General features: G+C 42.1%; 1 protein-coding gene across 7 annotated transcripts in view; it reads left to right on the forward strand.

Moving 5' to 3' along the window:
• The first annotated feature begins 54 nt into the window (after nt 1-54).
• Nucleotides 55-17,072, forward strand: part of rbfox2 (RNA binding fox-1 homolog 2) — a 35,067-nt gene continuing 18,049 nt past the window's right edge. For 6 of the 7 annotated variants that reach the window (XM_028590213.1, XM_028590227.1, XM_028590221.1 and 3 more), the window contains exons 1-2: nt 55-2,108; nt 8,216-8,266. In XM_028590213.1, the coding sequence (XP_028446014.1) occupies nt 1,857-2,108; nt 8,216-8,266 (303 nt within the window). In that variant the 5' untranslated portion in view covers nt 55-1,856. Of the gene's footprint in view, nt 2,109-8,215; nt 8,267-10,679; nt 11,086-17,072 lie in introns of those variants that run through there. The other variant, XM_028590257.1, reaches the window with a different exon arrangement.

The following is a 17,072-nucleotide window of genomic DNA, read 5'->3' on the forward strand; positions in this document are numbered from 1 at the left end:
TGAACAAACAAGATTCAACATGTTAATAAGTGAGTGGACAAAACCAGGCTAACTGTTTACCCTTGTTTCCTGTCTTAATGCTTAGCTAAGCTAACTGGATGTAACTCATATTTATCTTTTCTTTTCAACTAAGTGGCAAGAAAGCAAATTTTCTAAAAATGTTGAATTTTTGCTTTAAGCACCTATGTCAAAGTTGAAATCTACTGAATGTTTACTAGAAGGTTCATAACCTAGAAAGCAATGTTTTTCTGTAATCCAGGAACAGTTGAATAACCAGCATTGTGGTATATAGGTGTTTAGTACATCACAAGATTGGCGATGTAGTGGGGAGCTCACTCATAAAAGCCCCGCAAGTCAAATGGAGTAATTTGAAATCAGCTTTTGCTTGTGTTATAATTTGCTACAGCAAATTGCCTTTGAAGTATTTGCCTTTCATGGTAGCCTTTGACCACTGGGTGTCATCCAAGCAATAAAAATGCCAAAGGAACATAAGGTACTCCATGCTGCATGACTCACAGCTGGGCTAGTGTGAAGACCTTGGCCTGTGTTGTGTAATGAGTTAGGAATGAAATCTTGTAGAGCTGGAATTGATAATCCCACCCTCTCTGCTGCTATTCTGCCATGAAATGTGACCATTCATCAATATTGAAGAAAAAAAAAAAGGTAAAACTCGGCTAACAAAAAATGTAACCTAAATTGTGCACCTATAGCCTATGTAAAGAGCGACATGAACACTTGATTTAAAGGTTTGTCTATGTACTGTAAGAGCATTATGGTCTTTCTCGAGCCATTTGACTCCTCACACATTACACACACCTCCCCTCGGTGAAATGTATGGAAGCACTGCGGCACACTGCGTGTATTTTGCAGGCTGCATGGCTGCCTGGCTCAGCGTTCAAAGAGAGAGCGGAAGATAGGAGGAGGGGAATGACTACACCAAGAGAGTAGGAGGAGGGAGGGAGGACAGTTTCCTTTTTGTAACACACACGCTACAAGATCACACCGGGAAAACGGAGAGAGGAAAGAAAATTATAGGCGAAAGAGAGAGAGAGGGGGGAAGGAATCACCGCAGCACCTCTGTCCGTCCGTTCTTTTGGTTGTTTTTGGGTGAGAAATCGTCTTTTCTTTTAACGCAGACTAACATGGGGGGGAGAGAGAGCTCCTGACGCGGATCGACTTTCAGTGAACCTCTGCACTGTGGTACAAGTCTGTGGTTAATAGGGAGGAAAAAGGCGACAGGGAAGACATGTTGAGGGGGTTTTCGTCTTGAGGTTGCGGTAGGATGTTGATGTTGTGCTCTTAAAAAAGACAGACTGCTCCTCGTAGAGAAAAAAGCGAGGGCAAATGGAAATTGTGCGGTAGGTTATGCTCAGGAGCCATTGTTTTGATCGGTGTTTATTTAATTGGTTTGTTATGATCTTAAATAACGTAGGCCTCTTAGGCAGCCCTGCAGTAAATAAATACACGGTCAGCAAACGGGCTACATAGAAATTAACCCGACAAACCTGCTTATATTTTAGGGGACATTTTTTTTATTGGGCTGTGTTTTGTAGTAGCCTAAGGTAAAAGCAGCGTTTAGGCCTATTTGTTTTTAAAACTAACGCGGTGGTTAGATTACATTTCTTGAACCAGAGAGGCAAACATTTCCATAGCCTATACATTAACTCTTCAGGGGGGGGGTGGGTTATACAAAGGCCCAGTAGAACATACAGTAAAGCCTGCTGCAGCATTAAAAGACAATTTTAACTGCAGAGGGAAATCGTCCACAGGCTGGCTTTAAGCACAAAGGTGCACAAGTAGTCCATTCCCCCCCACCCCAGTTTAGCTCAAGACAGGGGACAAAACAAGATTTTTAAATGTTAATGTCGACCGACGTTGCATCCATCATGCTGCCTGTGTCCCGGGGTCTCATGGACCGGGATAGAGAGCTGGACACCATGGCCGGGGTGCATCCCAACGCGGGCGGCGCTCCTGCGGTTGTCCGGGGCATGAAACGCGGAGACCCAGAGCCTGACGGACAGACAGCGGCTGCTCTTGTGGACTCGACCGGGGCGGAGTGCAAGCGTCCCCGCATCGACGGCTCAGGAGGGATCGGCGAGGTTGGTCAGGTGAGAAGGGCACTCTTGTTCAAGTTCAGCAATGCAGGCACGACTTTTCGGGCTAAACACAAGCGTGGTGCAAGGATCTCTTGGTGTTTTGGTGCACGGTGGTATTTTTTTTTTTAAGTGCATTTATCTTATAAATACTTTGTTGTTAGCCTATGTTGTGGTTGCATTTGTGATCTGTTCACAGGTCAAAGTCACAGTTGCAGATACTGTTTTAGCTGCAGCAGAAAGGCCCAACGTAGACAGCTTCCAGCACTGCAGGACATACCACCACATTTCACAGCTGTAGCTAAATGACTACATGCTACTAAGTCAATTTTACAAGGGGTTACAATAGTAAGCGTGTAACCCATGGTGTTCAGTGGGCTGTTTAGCTACAATACAACAATGTGGCTTCTATATTGCAGCTCATGCATTTACCCAAGGTTTAAGGAGGAATTGCAATAGTCCAGTTTGTTTAATTTAATCCACTGGGTTGTTTCATTGCAACAGAAATCCTGCAGCCTCAAAACTCCCCAAAGAGCATCTTCTGTTTTATAAATATCAGTAAAGCATAGGCAGTCTCAACTGAGGGTGGGGAATGTAAACAAACTTGACCTTTTTATTATGCAAAAAGCCCTCTGCCATGTGACATAATGGTGTGGACAACATTTGGGTTAGAATGGAAATTGATGTCAGTGTTTGCTTGTGTGATCTTTGAGGAGGGAGAGCTGCCAGAAGGGGGTATTTGAGGTAAACAAAGGCTTCCAGTTTTATTAGGGGGCAATCAACCCAAACCTAATCAATCTAATTACCTTGATGCTCAGACCTCTGCTTTTATAAACATCATTGCTGGAGTGTTTGGCCTCACAATCTGTGCTTGAATTAGCAAATGTGATTGACCTATTTTAATCTATTTTCTTTCAATGTCAGTAAAATCAGTTTGCAGTTTCCCCCCCTCAGTGACCTAAAAATGGTCAAACATTTCTTAAAAGACCTCACAGGAGTGCCGGAGGATGCTCTGGACATCATTATGGTTTATTATGTAGGGTGACGCACTCCATTAGAAAACCGAAAGCTATTTCTCCGGCATTGAAAATGCCAGTAATGGAGGTGAAGTGGCCTGTTTACTCCTGTTGGGAAAACTAAATGGCTGGCTTTACATTGTCATGCTGTCTGTGAGTGCTGACAGACAGACTTAGGAACGTAATGCACTTAAAAACAGATGTGAGTGGAAGAGTGTGTGTTTGTGTGTGGGAGAGAAAAGCACAGATCAATAACTTCAGCCCCTAAAATGTATTGAACGTGAGCTGGCTGGACAGTCCGGAAATAAAAGTGCGAGAGATCCCTCCCTCCCTCTCAGTTGGTGCAGCAACAGATTTGCCCTATCACTAGCAGTAAAGAGGCTTTGTTTCTAGCTAATGGGATCACATCTCATACTGGAGGGGGCATTATAATCGCACTGATCCTGAGATCTAGGCAGAGGGTTTGTACAACACACACGCACAGATGCACACACATACATTGGTATGATCCAGATGAAGATTATTTATTATAATCAACTAATTAAATGCAACTTATTTACCAAGTGAAAATGCCCAAAAATTGCTGTTTCCAGCCTCTTGTATATAAACATTTACTGTTTTTATTGAAATTGTGAATGGCATTTTTCACTGTTTATTAGTGTTTTATTGATGATTAATCAAAAGATGTCACCTTGGACATTGTATAGAGTAAATATATTGATAAGGAAAATACTTGTCCGTTGTAACCCCACATTTCTGTTTGACGGCTTTAAAAGCTATACTGGCTGTCAGTTTGTTAGCTCTTGAGCCTTGAGGTTTTAAAATATACCAGTGTGTGCAGTAAAACACTGACACATTTTTATTTCCCCAATCTGGTGACACCATCAATATTCCACAAGCAAATTAGGTTGAGTAACATTCTATTTTCCTACTTTTTTAAATCTGAGTACTTGGCTTTCAAAGAAACCTCTATAAAAATACACACAAGCACTTCTGTAAAGCTAATCTTCAGAGGAGGGTAAAGGATGGAAAATATTACAGCAAACAGTATCCTGGCTCTCATAAATCACCATGTCTCCCTTCCTCCATCCTTTTTATAGGTTATAAAAAAAAAAGTCATTTATTGCATCACGGCAGGAGTTGAACTCTGACCTGTAACTGAAGCCAACACAATGGGGCGTGGTTGTGGTAAAGAGCAAACCATTTGTGCCACTGCGGACCAATAATGGGATCTTTACCATTTGGTCATTGACACTGCTGTTTTTCTCATTAGGGCATGATGTCATCACAGTGCAGGGGTGGAAATCCACTGTCGAGTTAAATCTGCAAAGTTTTAGCAGAGCAGCAATGCATATATAAATCAGTGCAGCATGCAGTACAAATGCTCCGCTAACGTGTGTGAATAAAGCTCACTGAGTGCATTCAGTAGCATGAGTTCAAATGTTCACGTCTGCTCAAAGAAATTAGCTGCTGACCTCCTGCCACTGACACTGTGCTCATCCAATAGGATGGATTTTAAATAAATATTGAAGTTATCTGCTGCACAGACCACCAGCTAGAGTGCTCCCACAAAAATATATGCAGTATAGTTTGCATCCAAGTGCTGCATTGGGGAAGTCCTGCATTTTTCTGGATGACAGGGAATTCATAACAACACCCTGCATCTCCAGTCAGATTTTGGGAAATGTTGAGAGGAGGTTGTCTGCTTCAATATCCGTCCGGCATGCTGCTGAGCAGCTCATGTTTTGTTGTCACTCTGCGTAGGAACTGGGGCTCTCTCTAACCTAATAAGGTCTTGCCCAGGGTGACAGTGCCGAGGACAAATGACTTGATTCTGACATTAATGTAGGTGGATCACCCTTCTGTACTTTCATCTCAGCCCCGGCACTGTAATAGAAAGAAAATGTCAGCAAGCAAAATTAACTTTTTTTGCGAGTTGAGAATATTTATTTAGTTTTTCGGGCCTTGTTTTTCTGTGATAAATTGACAGTAGATCTGTCTGTTGACTGAATTATGTTTGAGAGAGAAGCCCGCTATGCCCTGGGGCAGATTTGGTGTCCTTGAAGTGTAGTTATCCTCAGATATAAATTGCAGTTAAGTGATTTGTTACCCCCAAAGTTATTCTGTTGATTTAGATGCCGTTTGAAACACATTTATTATATTTGAAGTTATGCTTCAGGGTCAGAATTAATTTGTGTTTTGGCAAAATCTGTGCTTTGATGATCTTAATAAAATAATATTTGGGGTGGATATTACTGGCTGACATATCAGTATACTGTATAGAGAACATCATGGTATCAGCATGTTGTGTAAATACAGTAGTAATTGTAATAAAAAAAAGAACATTATTAGAACTAAAATAATTAAACTAATCTTAAATTGTATTCGTACTAATTGTTTAAATATTTCTAAGCAAAAATTAGCTGTGAAGAGTTGCTGTTTTGAAAACTTGACGAGTAAGCTGTAGCTGTTAATCAGACATAAAAAATAAATATTAAATAGTATTATAAAGTAGGAAAGCAATCACCTTGGTCTCAGGCACATTAACATTTTTACCACTTTCTGACATTTCTTAGGCTAAATGATGAATAGATAAATTAAAAAAAAATACTATATATAAATAATTTATTAGCAGCAGCTGTTCACATAATTTACATAAAAGTGCTTCAGATTATGTAGAAATCTCTTTATTACATAGTTTGACCAGGTTCTTTCTGTGCCCGGTGCTCATCAAATTTAATAAATCCCTGCTAAAATAAAAAAAACTAACAGCAGCCAAACATTTTTACCAAAAAAGGGCATTAACATGATTCCAGAAGTCCAGTATCAGGCTCTAGTTTCAGTGGAATGCTGTTGCAATGAAGCAATCATAATAGGCAATTATGTTGTGCAGTAAATAATTACATGCAAATAATAATCTTCTCCAATTAGAGCTGAAATAAATTGGGGGATAAAAATAACAACAGATCAACGCAGTGGGCACCAGTTTGATTATGTTGCATGTGCTTCTCTAGCCAATACCGCTATATGATTATTATTATCCCACAACCATTGAGTCGGTATCCAAAATTTTGCCTGCAGCCAACATCCCCCTGAAAAAACATGCGTAGGTTTACTGTGGAAAGTCAGAAGGATGTGAAGTACATTGAGGGAAAATAAACTTCAGATCATCTGGCCAACTGTTTGGAGGCTTAGCACATAAGTGCTCTGTGGATGAAATGGATTCACATCCTCCTGAGTGTATGGAGTGCCCTGCTTTGCAGTTAGGTAGGATGACTCTCAGAGCAGTGAAATGTAGTTCCTCTTCCACTCTTCTTCAGAAGAGCAGCTGTCCCAAGGTACGATGGGAATAGACACGAGTCTTGTGACTAAATTAGAAATCACACACACTCGCAAAACAATCACACACACAGAACCATACCAGGACAAAGTTGGAGGTAACTGAGCTTCTCCTCCTTCACTTGTTTTCAGATTTTATTATCACAGGGTCGGCCCTGTTCCCTACATCCGCCCCCCAAGCTCTCCTTTCCTCCCCCTCCACCCTTCTTCGCCGTCTGTTGACTTCAAGTCATTTTGTTACTTTCTCTTGATTCCTCACACGGTATTCCCCTGCAGTTTCTTCTCTTGTTTTAGAATCAGATGTGCTTCATTTGTCATCACCAATATAACATCTTCTTGCCTCTCATGTACTGTGCTAGTGACTGGTGTTGAGAGTGAGGCTGATAAACACTCGACTCGAGCAGCCACCACGCAGCCCTCCATCTCTCATTCCTCCCAGTTCCTTAAGGAAATTAAGCACATGACTCTGCCTAAGTGTGAGTCATTGCCTTTGCTCCTTCCAGCTCTATTCGTTTTTTTCCTTTGCTGTCCATTTCCCGCTGTATTTCCAGCTCTGGTTCCTCCCTCAGCCTCTCGTAATATGAATTCCCAGATGTCTTCCCCTTTCACTTTGACGTAGCATACTGCCCCATAAGTCTCTTTTTGTCTCCTCTTTTTTTGGTGTTGTTTTGAGCCTCCTCTTCTCCATACCTGCAGTGCGTTGTGTTTAGCGTTTGGCCTCGCTGTAAAATAAGGTTTATACTTTATTTATGTTATTCAAGCCTCTAAGAGGTGATTCATTATTTAGAGCTTCTGTCTCCCAAAGCCAGTTCACTAAGTACATTTTTGGCTCTGAGATAGACTCACACACTGCAATTTTCCATCACGAAGACGATCCCCCCCATCCCTCCCCTCACCAAGCCTCTCGCATTTGAAAACGTTGTGGTTAGCTTTAGCTGAAAAGCCCCATAGGGTCCAAAGTTAGATGGCTAAAGTTTTAATCAGGTGAACTGAAGCTGTAAAGTGCGCAGAGCAAAATGTTCCCCCTGGGGACAGAGCAGATGAGGGACATTGGTTCCTGAGTGCTGGAGCTGAGTTTCTGAGTTTTTTTTCAAATTTAGTGATATGAAGCCAGAGACAGGCGAATCTGTTTTCCCCCTTCAAAGCATGTTGTAATTGCTGCGTAAAGCTCCCTCTAAATTGGAAAACATTAGCATAAAACCTGGAACACAGTGTTATGAGCACAAATAAAGTGAGTTACAAACTATTTTCCAGAGGGGGGACTTGATTTATCTTTAATATTTGGTTCCAAACAAAATGCGTCTTGTTAAACTGTAATTACTCACCAGATGTTTGATGTATCCGTCTTTGCTTTACACAGCAACCAGAGCATTGAGAGGAATGTGTCGTAGATTGCATCACTGCTCATGATGCCATTTCACACCAACAGGCTTCATCCTTGCTGACACCCCTGACCTATTTATGATTTGAGAGCGCGTTCATTCTGCCCGTCTTTCATCTCCTACTCGCATGATCTCTCTCGCCCCCTTTATCACGTCTTTACAAGCAGACAAAAGATCCGCTGAGTGGAAAACTCTGGAGGAGATGTAGCAGGAGTGTCTCACCGGGCGAGTTAATTTGATTAGGAGTCAGTAACGCCACAGAACTGTAAAGTTAAATGAAAAGTGTGAAAGAATAAATAATTAGAATAAATATTACATCAAGTGTCTTTTTGCTTTGCAAATAACTGACCATGTATCCAAACATTTGCTCTCTCTTCTCTTACAGAACAACGACCCTTTGACCCTTGGTTACCATGGCTACCCGTCTCATAGTCAGGTAAGGACATAATTTAATCTCAAATATGCTCAATGTTTTATAATATTCCACCATCCTATCTTCTGATATTTCTTTTTCTATATTCATAAGGCATTATTATGGCTCAGTGAAGCTCTCTAAACCACAAGGTGGGGGTGTAGATTAAAAATGATCAGTTGTGTAGAAGAAGACATGCCTCCACACCTTTCACTCTTCCAGTCTCACCCTCCCACAAGTTTTCTTTCTATTCTCAACAATCAGCAATGTTATTAATCATATTTGACCTTTTTTAAATCCCATTTATTTTTTTCTGTTCACGACATTAAAAATCAAGAATTGTTCTTTTTCTCTCCTCAAACAAGCACTACATCCATTTAAAAGGGTGTGTGTGTGTGTGTGTGTGTGTGTGTGTGTGTGTGTGTGTGTAAGACAATCTGTTTACTCGTGTTTGTATTAGCCTGCTGATTGTGTTATTAGACTGTTCAGTCTATGTTGTTAATCCTTAGATCATCCACTCATCCTCTCATGCTCTGCCCATAATCCCCTCATCCCTCACTCTCTGTGATGCCCAACAACCTCTGGCCGCTTATCTGCACTTTATCTGTCTTAAGATTTTTCTTGTGCGCTCTTACTTGCTTCAGTATGAAATATTTCTTTTCCTGGCAGTCTGTTGTGCCATTTAGCGGATATTGCGCAAGCCAATTAGCCATTTTTATTCCACCGTAAGGTAATACAGCTTTGAACTGTTTCCTTGCTCATGATAATGTTTGAAGAATAACAAGTGCTGCCGAGCAATCTCTTGTTGGGACTTAAAGATGTTAGCCAAGGGCTACTTGAGGGACTGGGAAGTGTGAACCGGCCTCTGACCAGGAGGGGGGGGGCAGGCAGAGAGGGAAGAAAAACAATGCTGGGCAGCTCCCACAACACTGAGGTGCTAAACTGTCAACAGCAGTGTGAGAATAATGTGATCAAAGACTCCTGAAAGGAAGAGCCTGGAGAGCAACAGAGACCTGATGTGTCAAGAGAACCATATTCTGACATGGAATATGAAACTTTCCTGTCTTTCTCTATCTGTTAAAGTAATGTTTTGGGGGATATATATATATATATATATATAATGGGATGTACAGGGCTGAATCATAATTTTCTCGAAATTACAATATATGGACCACAAAATATCATTATATATTAAGTATTTTGGTGCTGCAGACATGTCCCAGCCTACAAATCGAATTGTACAGACTTAAGATACAGATCCTCGCAAAAAAAAAATACTTTCAATATTTTCTTTTAATGAAAATGAGAATGATGCAAAAAATTATCATTTCCCATTTTTCCAAATCGTTCCGCCCAAATATGTAGGTGATCATCCAGTAACTTATACAAATATGGACCAGACAAGGAAAAGAACAAAGCTCATGTGATCTTTGTCACCTGGAGAGTGAAAGTTTGTGGTGAGGAGCAAAAATTAAATGATTTTAAGGACAATGTGTGTTCCCTGCATTAGTGATAGATGTTAAAACTTGTTTTACCATTGAAGCCAAGTTGAAGATAATCACGAGCATGAAGAACATGATGAATGACAGTTAAGAGACTACCTTACAAATGAGACCTATGTTTACTCTCTTTGCATATTTAAACATCCTATCAAACCATTATAGCCAGCATATAGTAATACAGTGTTATTATTGACATTCTGTAATTTGCACTCTAGTAGTGTTTTTTTATTGTTACTGGTGGAGTCCACCTTTCCTGTGCAAGATTTAAATTGCCTATCCATGCACAAGGAAATGATGCATGCATCTGTTGGATGTCAGGCTGAAGACAAATGCTATATAGGTGTATGAGTTCAGTATTACCATGTTGGACATTGTTGACTTTTTTTTTTTTTTTTTTTTTTAAAATATAAATAGTGTGACATGGTGAATCTTATATATGTGTGTGTGTAGATAGATAGATAGATAGATAGATAGATAGATAGATAGGTATGTGTGTATGTATATGTGTATATATATGTGTGTGTGTGTGAAACTGTATTTAGACTTGAACTGTGTTGGAAGTGTTATGAAACAGTTCTAGGTTTGACCTAGTCAGAGTGTAGTCGTGACTTTTACAGAAAAATGTGGGCGCTCATTCAAACATGAGACAAACATGTAAATTGTCAGCATATTTATGTAACCGTGTGCATCTGGTGAGAGAGAGAGAGAATCTTCCTCTCCCAGTGGTGCCAGCAGCCCCAGTTAACTCACCTACATGGAGAAAGAGAACAGAAGAAGAGAGAGAGGGGAGGGACTGCGACATGAGAGGGAAGCAGAGGGGAGGGGAAAGTCTGCAGGTGTGACAGAGGCAGAGAAGTAGGAGGGGGAGGCGTCAGGCTATCTGGGTGAGAGAGGAGGAGGAGGACTGGAGAAGAGACAGAAGAGATGAGCAGGCAAGGGCACAGCAGCGAAACGGAAGGCTGGGGGTAGAGGGAAAGTAAGAAGCGAGTGGGAGAGGGAAAGAAAAGAGTGAGTGGGAGAGAGAGACAGAGGGAAAAGGAAAATAAAGACAGCAAGCGAGGAAGAGTGACAGGGACAGAGGCCAGCAGAGGAGGAGGAAGAGGAGGGGGGGATTGGCATGGCAGACAAAGTGAGCGGGGGCAGAGAGAGGGAGATTTTGAATCTGTGAGACAGACAAGAGAGACTGTGCTGGTGAGGTGACACAGGCTCGGAGAGGAAAGCGAGGCAGCGTGAGAAGAGGAAAGGAGAGAGAGAGAGAGAGAGAGAGAGAGAGGAGCAACGACAGTTTGAGTTGTTGCACAGAATACGATGATGGGACTGTACTATCCTTCCGTGTTCTCGGTGAGTGTTTATCTTGATATCTTTTTCATGTCCTCCTCTGCTGTGTATCTTTGCTGAGTCTCAGGCTCCACTGTACATGGAACGGCATCAGAGCGGGCAGCACTGTCATTGAGTCGTGATATGTTAAATAACTACTGACAGATGAGGACTCTTCTTGACCCCCTTTACTTGAGTGGTCCAGTCATGGCATTTCAGACTCTTGTTAGGACTCAGCATCCAGTTGCTATGGGGGATATAAACACTGAAAATAGCGTAGTAGGCGTAGATGACAGCATGATACAGGCTTGGAGATTGTATCGCTACAATTATGATTTGCTACGGTGAAATGCACAAGCGGCGATGTATTATTGCACGTTGTTGTTGTGGCATCTGTTCTCCTGCCCAGAGCTAGAAGCGCACATGATCTGAACATCAAGAGCTGCCACTGCCAGAAACTGTGCTCTGCCATGTATTATGTATGCTCAAAAGATGCATACAGTACAGCATGTTAGTCTGTTCTACTGGATACTGTTTCTGCGGTAAACTCTTTAGACATTTCTGAGTGGAAACCGTGAAGAAATAGGGGGAGAGAGAGGTATGTATATTAAAAAAAAAAGTCTTTATTGCCTCTGCAGCTGTCTCTGTACATCGATCAAGCCCTGTGAGCGAAAGGGACAGGTGTTCCCAGAACAGTTGTCTTTCTTTTTTCCTCCTCCCTTCTGCATCTCTTCTATTCAGCTAACAAAACCGCCTCACAGTAATTTCTGTGTCACACATTTCACAAACGCACAGAAGCCGAAGCACACAGTGGGCTGCAAAGTTGGTGCGTGAAGTGTCTCGTTATATCATTACATTTCGTGTGTGTGTGTGTGTGTTTCTTCCTGCCCTTGCTTGTGTATGTGCTTCTCTCTCAGCCGTACCTTGGAATCCTGCTCTCTTTACTGTTTGACCTCTTTTCTCCCTCCTCTTGCTCTCCCTGAGGCCCTGGCAGCTGTTATCTCAATGTTTTCCTCTAAGAGCCCCTGGAAGAGGGGGATGGGTTGGGATAAGAGTAAGAGAATGGGAGCAGGAGAATAAAAAATTGATTTTTAAAGTGGTCATATTATGCTTTTTGGCTTTTTCCCTTTCCTTTATTGTGTTGTATATCTTTTTTTCTGCTCCAAACAGCTCTATTGTAGTCCAGCCTTTACTTCCGTGACGAACGCGCATCACTTTGTAACACACGTTATAATGCTCGCCTAGCTGCTAGCGTGGCACGCTCTCATACTCTGCTTCTGACTGGGTAGTAGACCTTACCTAGCTACTGCACATGTGCGACTCCCAACAATATAGAAGGAACAGAAGTGAAATGCCTCACTCTGTAATTAAAACAGAGAGCTCAACACACAGGGTGAAAAGAGGAGCTGCAGCAATGTGCAGTACAACAAAAATATGGTGTTTTTTGAAAATTAAACCATGTAAACCTATTCTGATATAACTTCTAAATACAATTATGAACCTGAAAATGAGCATAATATGAGCACTTTAATGATGATTGGACACCATCGGGTAGTTGCCAAGGAAGCCCGGTGGATGAGGAAGCAAAAATTATTCAGAGATGGACGCTCTGATGCTATTTCAGAGTGTGTGTGTGTGTGTGTGTGTGTGTGTGTGTGTGTGTGTGTGTGTGTGTGTGTGTGTGTGTGTGTGTTTTCTCATCAGAGATGTCTTCTGACAGCAGTACTTTTTTAGCACTTCTACAGTGTATGCTAATATTTTTGTCTGTTGCTGCAAGAGAGTTGGAGGAGCAGATGGGTTGCAAAAGACTAAAATATTTTCTCAAGCCCCACCTAAGCGTGTGGCCTAAGGCCAGGGAGAGACACCTACCTGCTGCAGAACCACACACACTGCCACGCTTTCATAAACTGTAAACGGGTCATGAGGTTTCAACCCCCCCACTCAACCTCCTCGCCCACAAATCTTGTTATTGATTCTTTGCAGGGATAACAATGATGTTGGGTAAATGATCCCAATGAGCTGTGTTGCCTTGGCAACTTGCATGAGTCATTCATTTTGTACGGATTGTTAAAAGGTTCGAAGAGCAGTGTTGGGAACGTTACTTTAAAAAAGTAATTAGTTATAGTTACTCACTACTTGTTCCAAAAAGTAACTGAGTTAGTAACTGAATTACTCTATAATAAAAGTAACTCATTACCAGGGAAAGTAACTTAACGTAATTTGTTACTGTAAAAAAAAAAAAATTGCTATATGTCAAAGAATTGGGATTTTTTTTAGCAGTTTTCACAAGTCAGTTGAAATGAGTAGAACAGAACGATATTTATTGCACGTCGACAGACAGCAAGAGGTTTATCCTGCACTTCAAGTATTATCTTTGTAAGGAAAGTAAACAGTTAATAGTTACACCATATAAACTTATATGACACATATACTTTTAACAACATACCTGCCTATCATACGGTTGACTTCAGCCTAGGTTTTTGTTGTGAGGCTGAAAGATCTAGCTTTTGCTGCTTGGAGGACTTTGCTCAGAGTTCTTCTTTGCTAGAGGATGGCGAGCTATCATCTGTGGTGGAGGTATCGGTGTTTTTGGCTACTAGCTTTGTAGATGCGTGTGTCGTTGTGAGATGCTTCATTAAATTAGAGTTGCTTACAACGGATGTCGACAAAGTCTTCACTCTTGGACATAATGTACACATTACATGCACGTTCTTGCCTTTGACCACAATGAATTTGAAGTAGTGTTTATATCTCCACCTTGAAAATGCCAACTTTTCCTCGGATTGCTCCTGACTCGCCATCTCTGCTGCTTCATCGTGTGTGTGTGTGTGTGTGTGTGTGTGTGTGTGTGTGTGTGTGTGTGTGTGTGTGTGTGTGTGTGTGTGTGTGTGTGTGTGTGTGTGTGTGTGTGTGTGTGTGTGTGTGTGTGTGTGTGTGTGTGAAAACACTGGCTCTGATTGGCTACCATGAAACAGGACTCTGCCTTAGCCAATCATAATCGCTTACCTCGTTATTAACCACCTCCTCACTAGCTGTGAGCCAGGGTTGCATTTGGATTACACAGTTTATTTAATCAATGTATAATAACGCACCGCATTTAACGTCCAGTAATGTTAACGGCGTTGTAACGACGGGAAAAGTAATTAGTTAGATTACCCCGTTACTGAAAAAATAACGTCGTTACCTAACGCCGTTCTTTTAAACGGCGTTATTCCAAACACTGTTGAAGAGTGAGGAAAATGTCGACGGGAGAGCCACGTGAGGTAAACACCTTTTGCACTATGCTTCTAAAAAAAAAAAAGAGATGGTTATAAAACCTGTAGTTGCTGTAACGATAATGCCTCTTGAACAGCTATTTGCATCTCTAATGGCTCTAAAAACACTCGCTGCGAGGCGTCCTCGGGGATATCAAAAGAACCTGCCTTTGAAATGGATAGGGGTTGCCCTCGCTGACTCCTTGGATGGTGTGGTTGACCGTGACAACACCAACCTACGGCTGGGTGTACATTTTTAAGCTACACTTGACAACCAGATAGGTGCTCATTATTACAGAGCCCTACTTGAGCTCTAAACAAGACTAACTTGTTTGGTATAGTCATACCTAATGTATTGAAAGAGGCGCGTTCGTGTTGGGTAAACGTCCATCTGCATGTTTGTGTGTTCACCTGCACTTGTGTTTGTTTAGAGTGGCGTCTGGCTTTTAATGAGAAATAAATGTGGACAAATAATGTCATCATCTTTTGTAATGGAGTGTTTACCTTTTATAAAATGCTGCAGTGGAGCCGAGCGGGCCATTGACACAGCTTGTGGAGGGATGACAGGGCCATCATGTGTGTGTCCCTGCGCACACGTATGTTGAACGGGGATCTCCTAGAAATGGTGTGTGAGGAAGGGGAGTCGTTCATTAAACTATACAAGTAAAAAGGTGGGGGTGTATTGGGAGGGGTTTGTTTGACAAGCAGACATGTTACCCTATAAGGAGTCGGAGAAGAGTGTGAGAGGAGGAGCCCAGGCATCGCTGATATCTTGTTGCTATGAAGCAAATGAGCTTGATTGACATACGTGGGGGTGGGACGTGTGCAAGGGTCCCGTCTGGATTTAATGAAGCGTAAAGAAGCAAAGCGCACAGCAGAGAGTGGGAGGAAAGGGAGAACAGCCGCAAGAGGAGCATACAAGAAGAAGAGCGGGGGGAGGGGGGGCAGTGATGGAGGAGGAGGAGGAGGAGGGGTTGATGTGGGATGGAATAATTTAACAAAAGGGTGTCTCCTGGCTCATCGGTATGCCACAGACATGCCGTAAACGTTTCTCCAGCTGTTTGCAGCTCGGGTAGCATCAGCACGGAGTCAGAAGCCAAGATCTGAGCTGAACACAACTTCCCAATTTAATAAGGTTATTGAGCCAAAATGTGAGCTGCTGCTAACAGCATGAATCACATTTTCCAGTGTCAGGTTTGTTGAATCAGGCTACAGACTAATGGCTGGAGGCCCAAGAAAGTAAGATACTGAAATGTCATTATTCATGTGAAATGACCCAGTGTTGCCCTAGTTAGCTCTTAGCCATTCTCTTCTCTTCTCTTCTCTTCTCTTCTCTTCTCTTCTCTTCTCTTCTCTTCTCTTCTCCTCTTCTCTTCTCCTCTCCTCTCTAGTTAGACTGCTGCAGATGAGCACATTTTAACGTGCCTCCTAAGACACACTTGCTGTTGCTAACTGACCTGAAAGTAAGCCAGCTACCGCTCTGAGTCACTAGCTTTGGCTGGCCAACACATACACTTACACAACCCTTAATGCCACAATGCCAGGGGAGCGGAAACACACACACACACACACACACACACACACACACACACACACACACACACACACACACACACACACACGCTGAAAACAAAATGTACACAAACCTGAGTGCTGGCACAAATGCACAGCTTACAGTTACAGGGCACCACTTTTCTTCAAATGGACCAGGAATGCCCTTCCTCTTTGTCTTTGTGTCCCTCCTCTTATCCTGCCATCTATGTGCATTTATTCTGCAGCTGCTTTTATCCTGATGCGAAGCACAAAGGCCACTCGCAGTCGGCAAAAGGTCCTTAACTTGACGGTTTGAGAAAGCAGAAAAAACAAGCAGCGTGCAGGCAGGCACACACTATTTTTGCAGATACCGGGCTGTTGACACAGTGTATCAGGTAAAGAGAGGGCTTTTGAGATGTGGCTAAAATGGATCTCCTCTGAAAAGGCCAATCGTCAAACACAAATACAAAGTTGTTTTTGGCTCGTATTCCTGCTTCTATTTTGGTCTGGCAGAAGGAGCAGCAACAGCCGGGGTTGTCCATTCCCCTGCTAGGCTGTAGTCTGTTTCTGTGTATGAGCAACAACAACCGTGAGGAGGTTTTCATGATAGACTGTGGAAATACTATATAGTTTGCAGCCAAGATATCAAAACCTCAAGTCCTAAGTGTGCAGAAATAAAAATTCAAGTCACTATCATATAGTTGCATCACAACTTGTCAAATCCCAGACTGACTCATCAGTAAATGAGTGAGTTAAATCATGAGTCATCAATGTTGGGACTCGAACGACAACACTGGGGCTGTGATGCACATTTTTATGCAGAATAGAAGGGTAGTTTTCCCAACAAATCTTACAAAAGGTTGAATGTTGTTGGTCTTCATCTGTTTCTTAGCCAACAATATTCTTTGCACCAACCATGATGGCAGGGGGATCCCTGATTAAAGTTTCCCATAGTTTCCTCAAATGTTTTCCTTCCTCTATTTTTGCTTATTGTTCATTTTCCAGACTCGTTGTCCAATGGAAGGCCTTTATTTTGCAGCCAGAAGCACACATAATATACAAGATAGCTTTAGATTTTAAACCAGACTAAGCATCTATAGTCATGCTGGTGCTTCTGTGAGGCTGTACTCAAGGGGCCCACACACACACACACACACACACACACACACACACACACACACACACAGACAGAGAGAACAAACAACATCGGCATGCTAAAATGCT

The sequence above is a fragment of the Perca flavescens genome, chromosome 2 (assembly GCF_004354835.1).
Source record: "Perca flavescens isolate YP-PL-M2 chromosome 2, PFLA_1.0, whole genome shotgun sequence".
In the NCBI taxonomy this organism is placed as follows: Eukaryota; Metazoa; Chordata; class Actinopteri; order Perciformes; family Percidae; genus Perca; species Perca flavescens.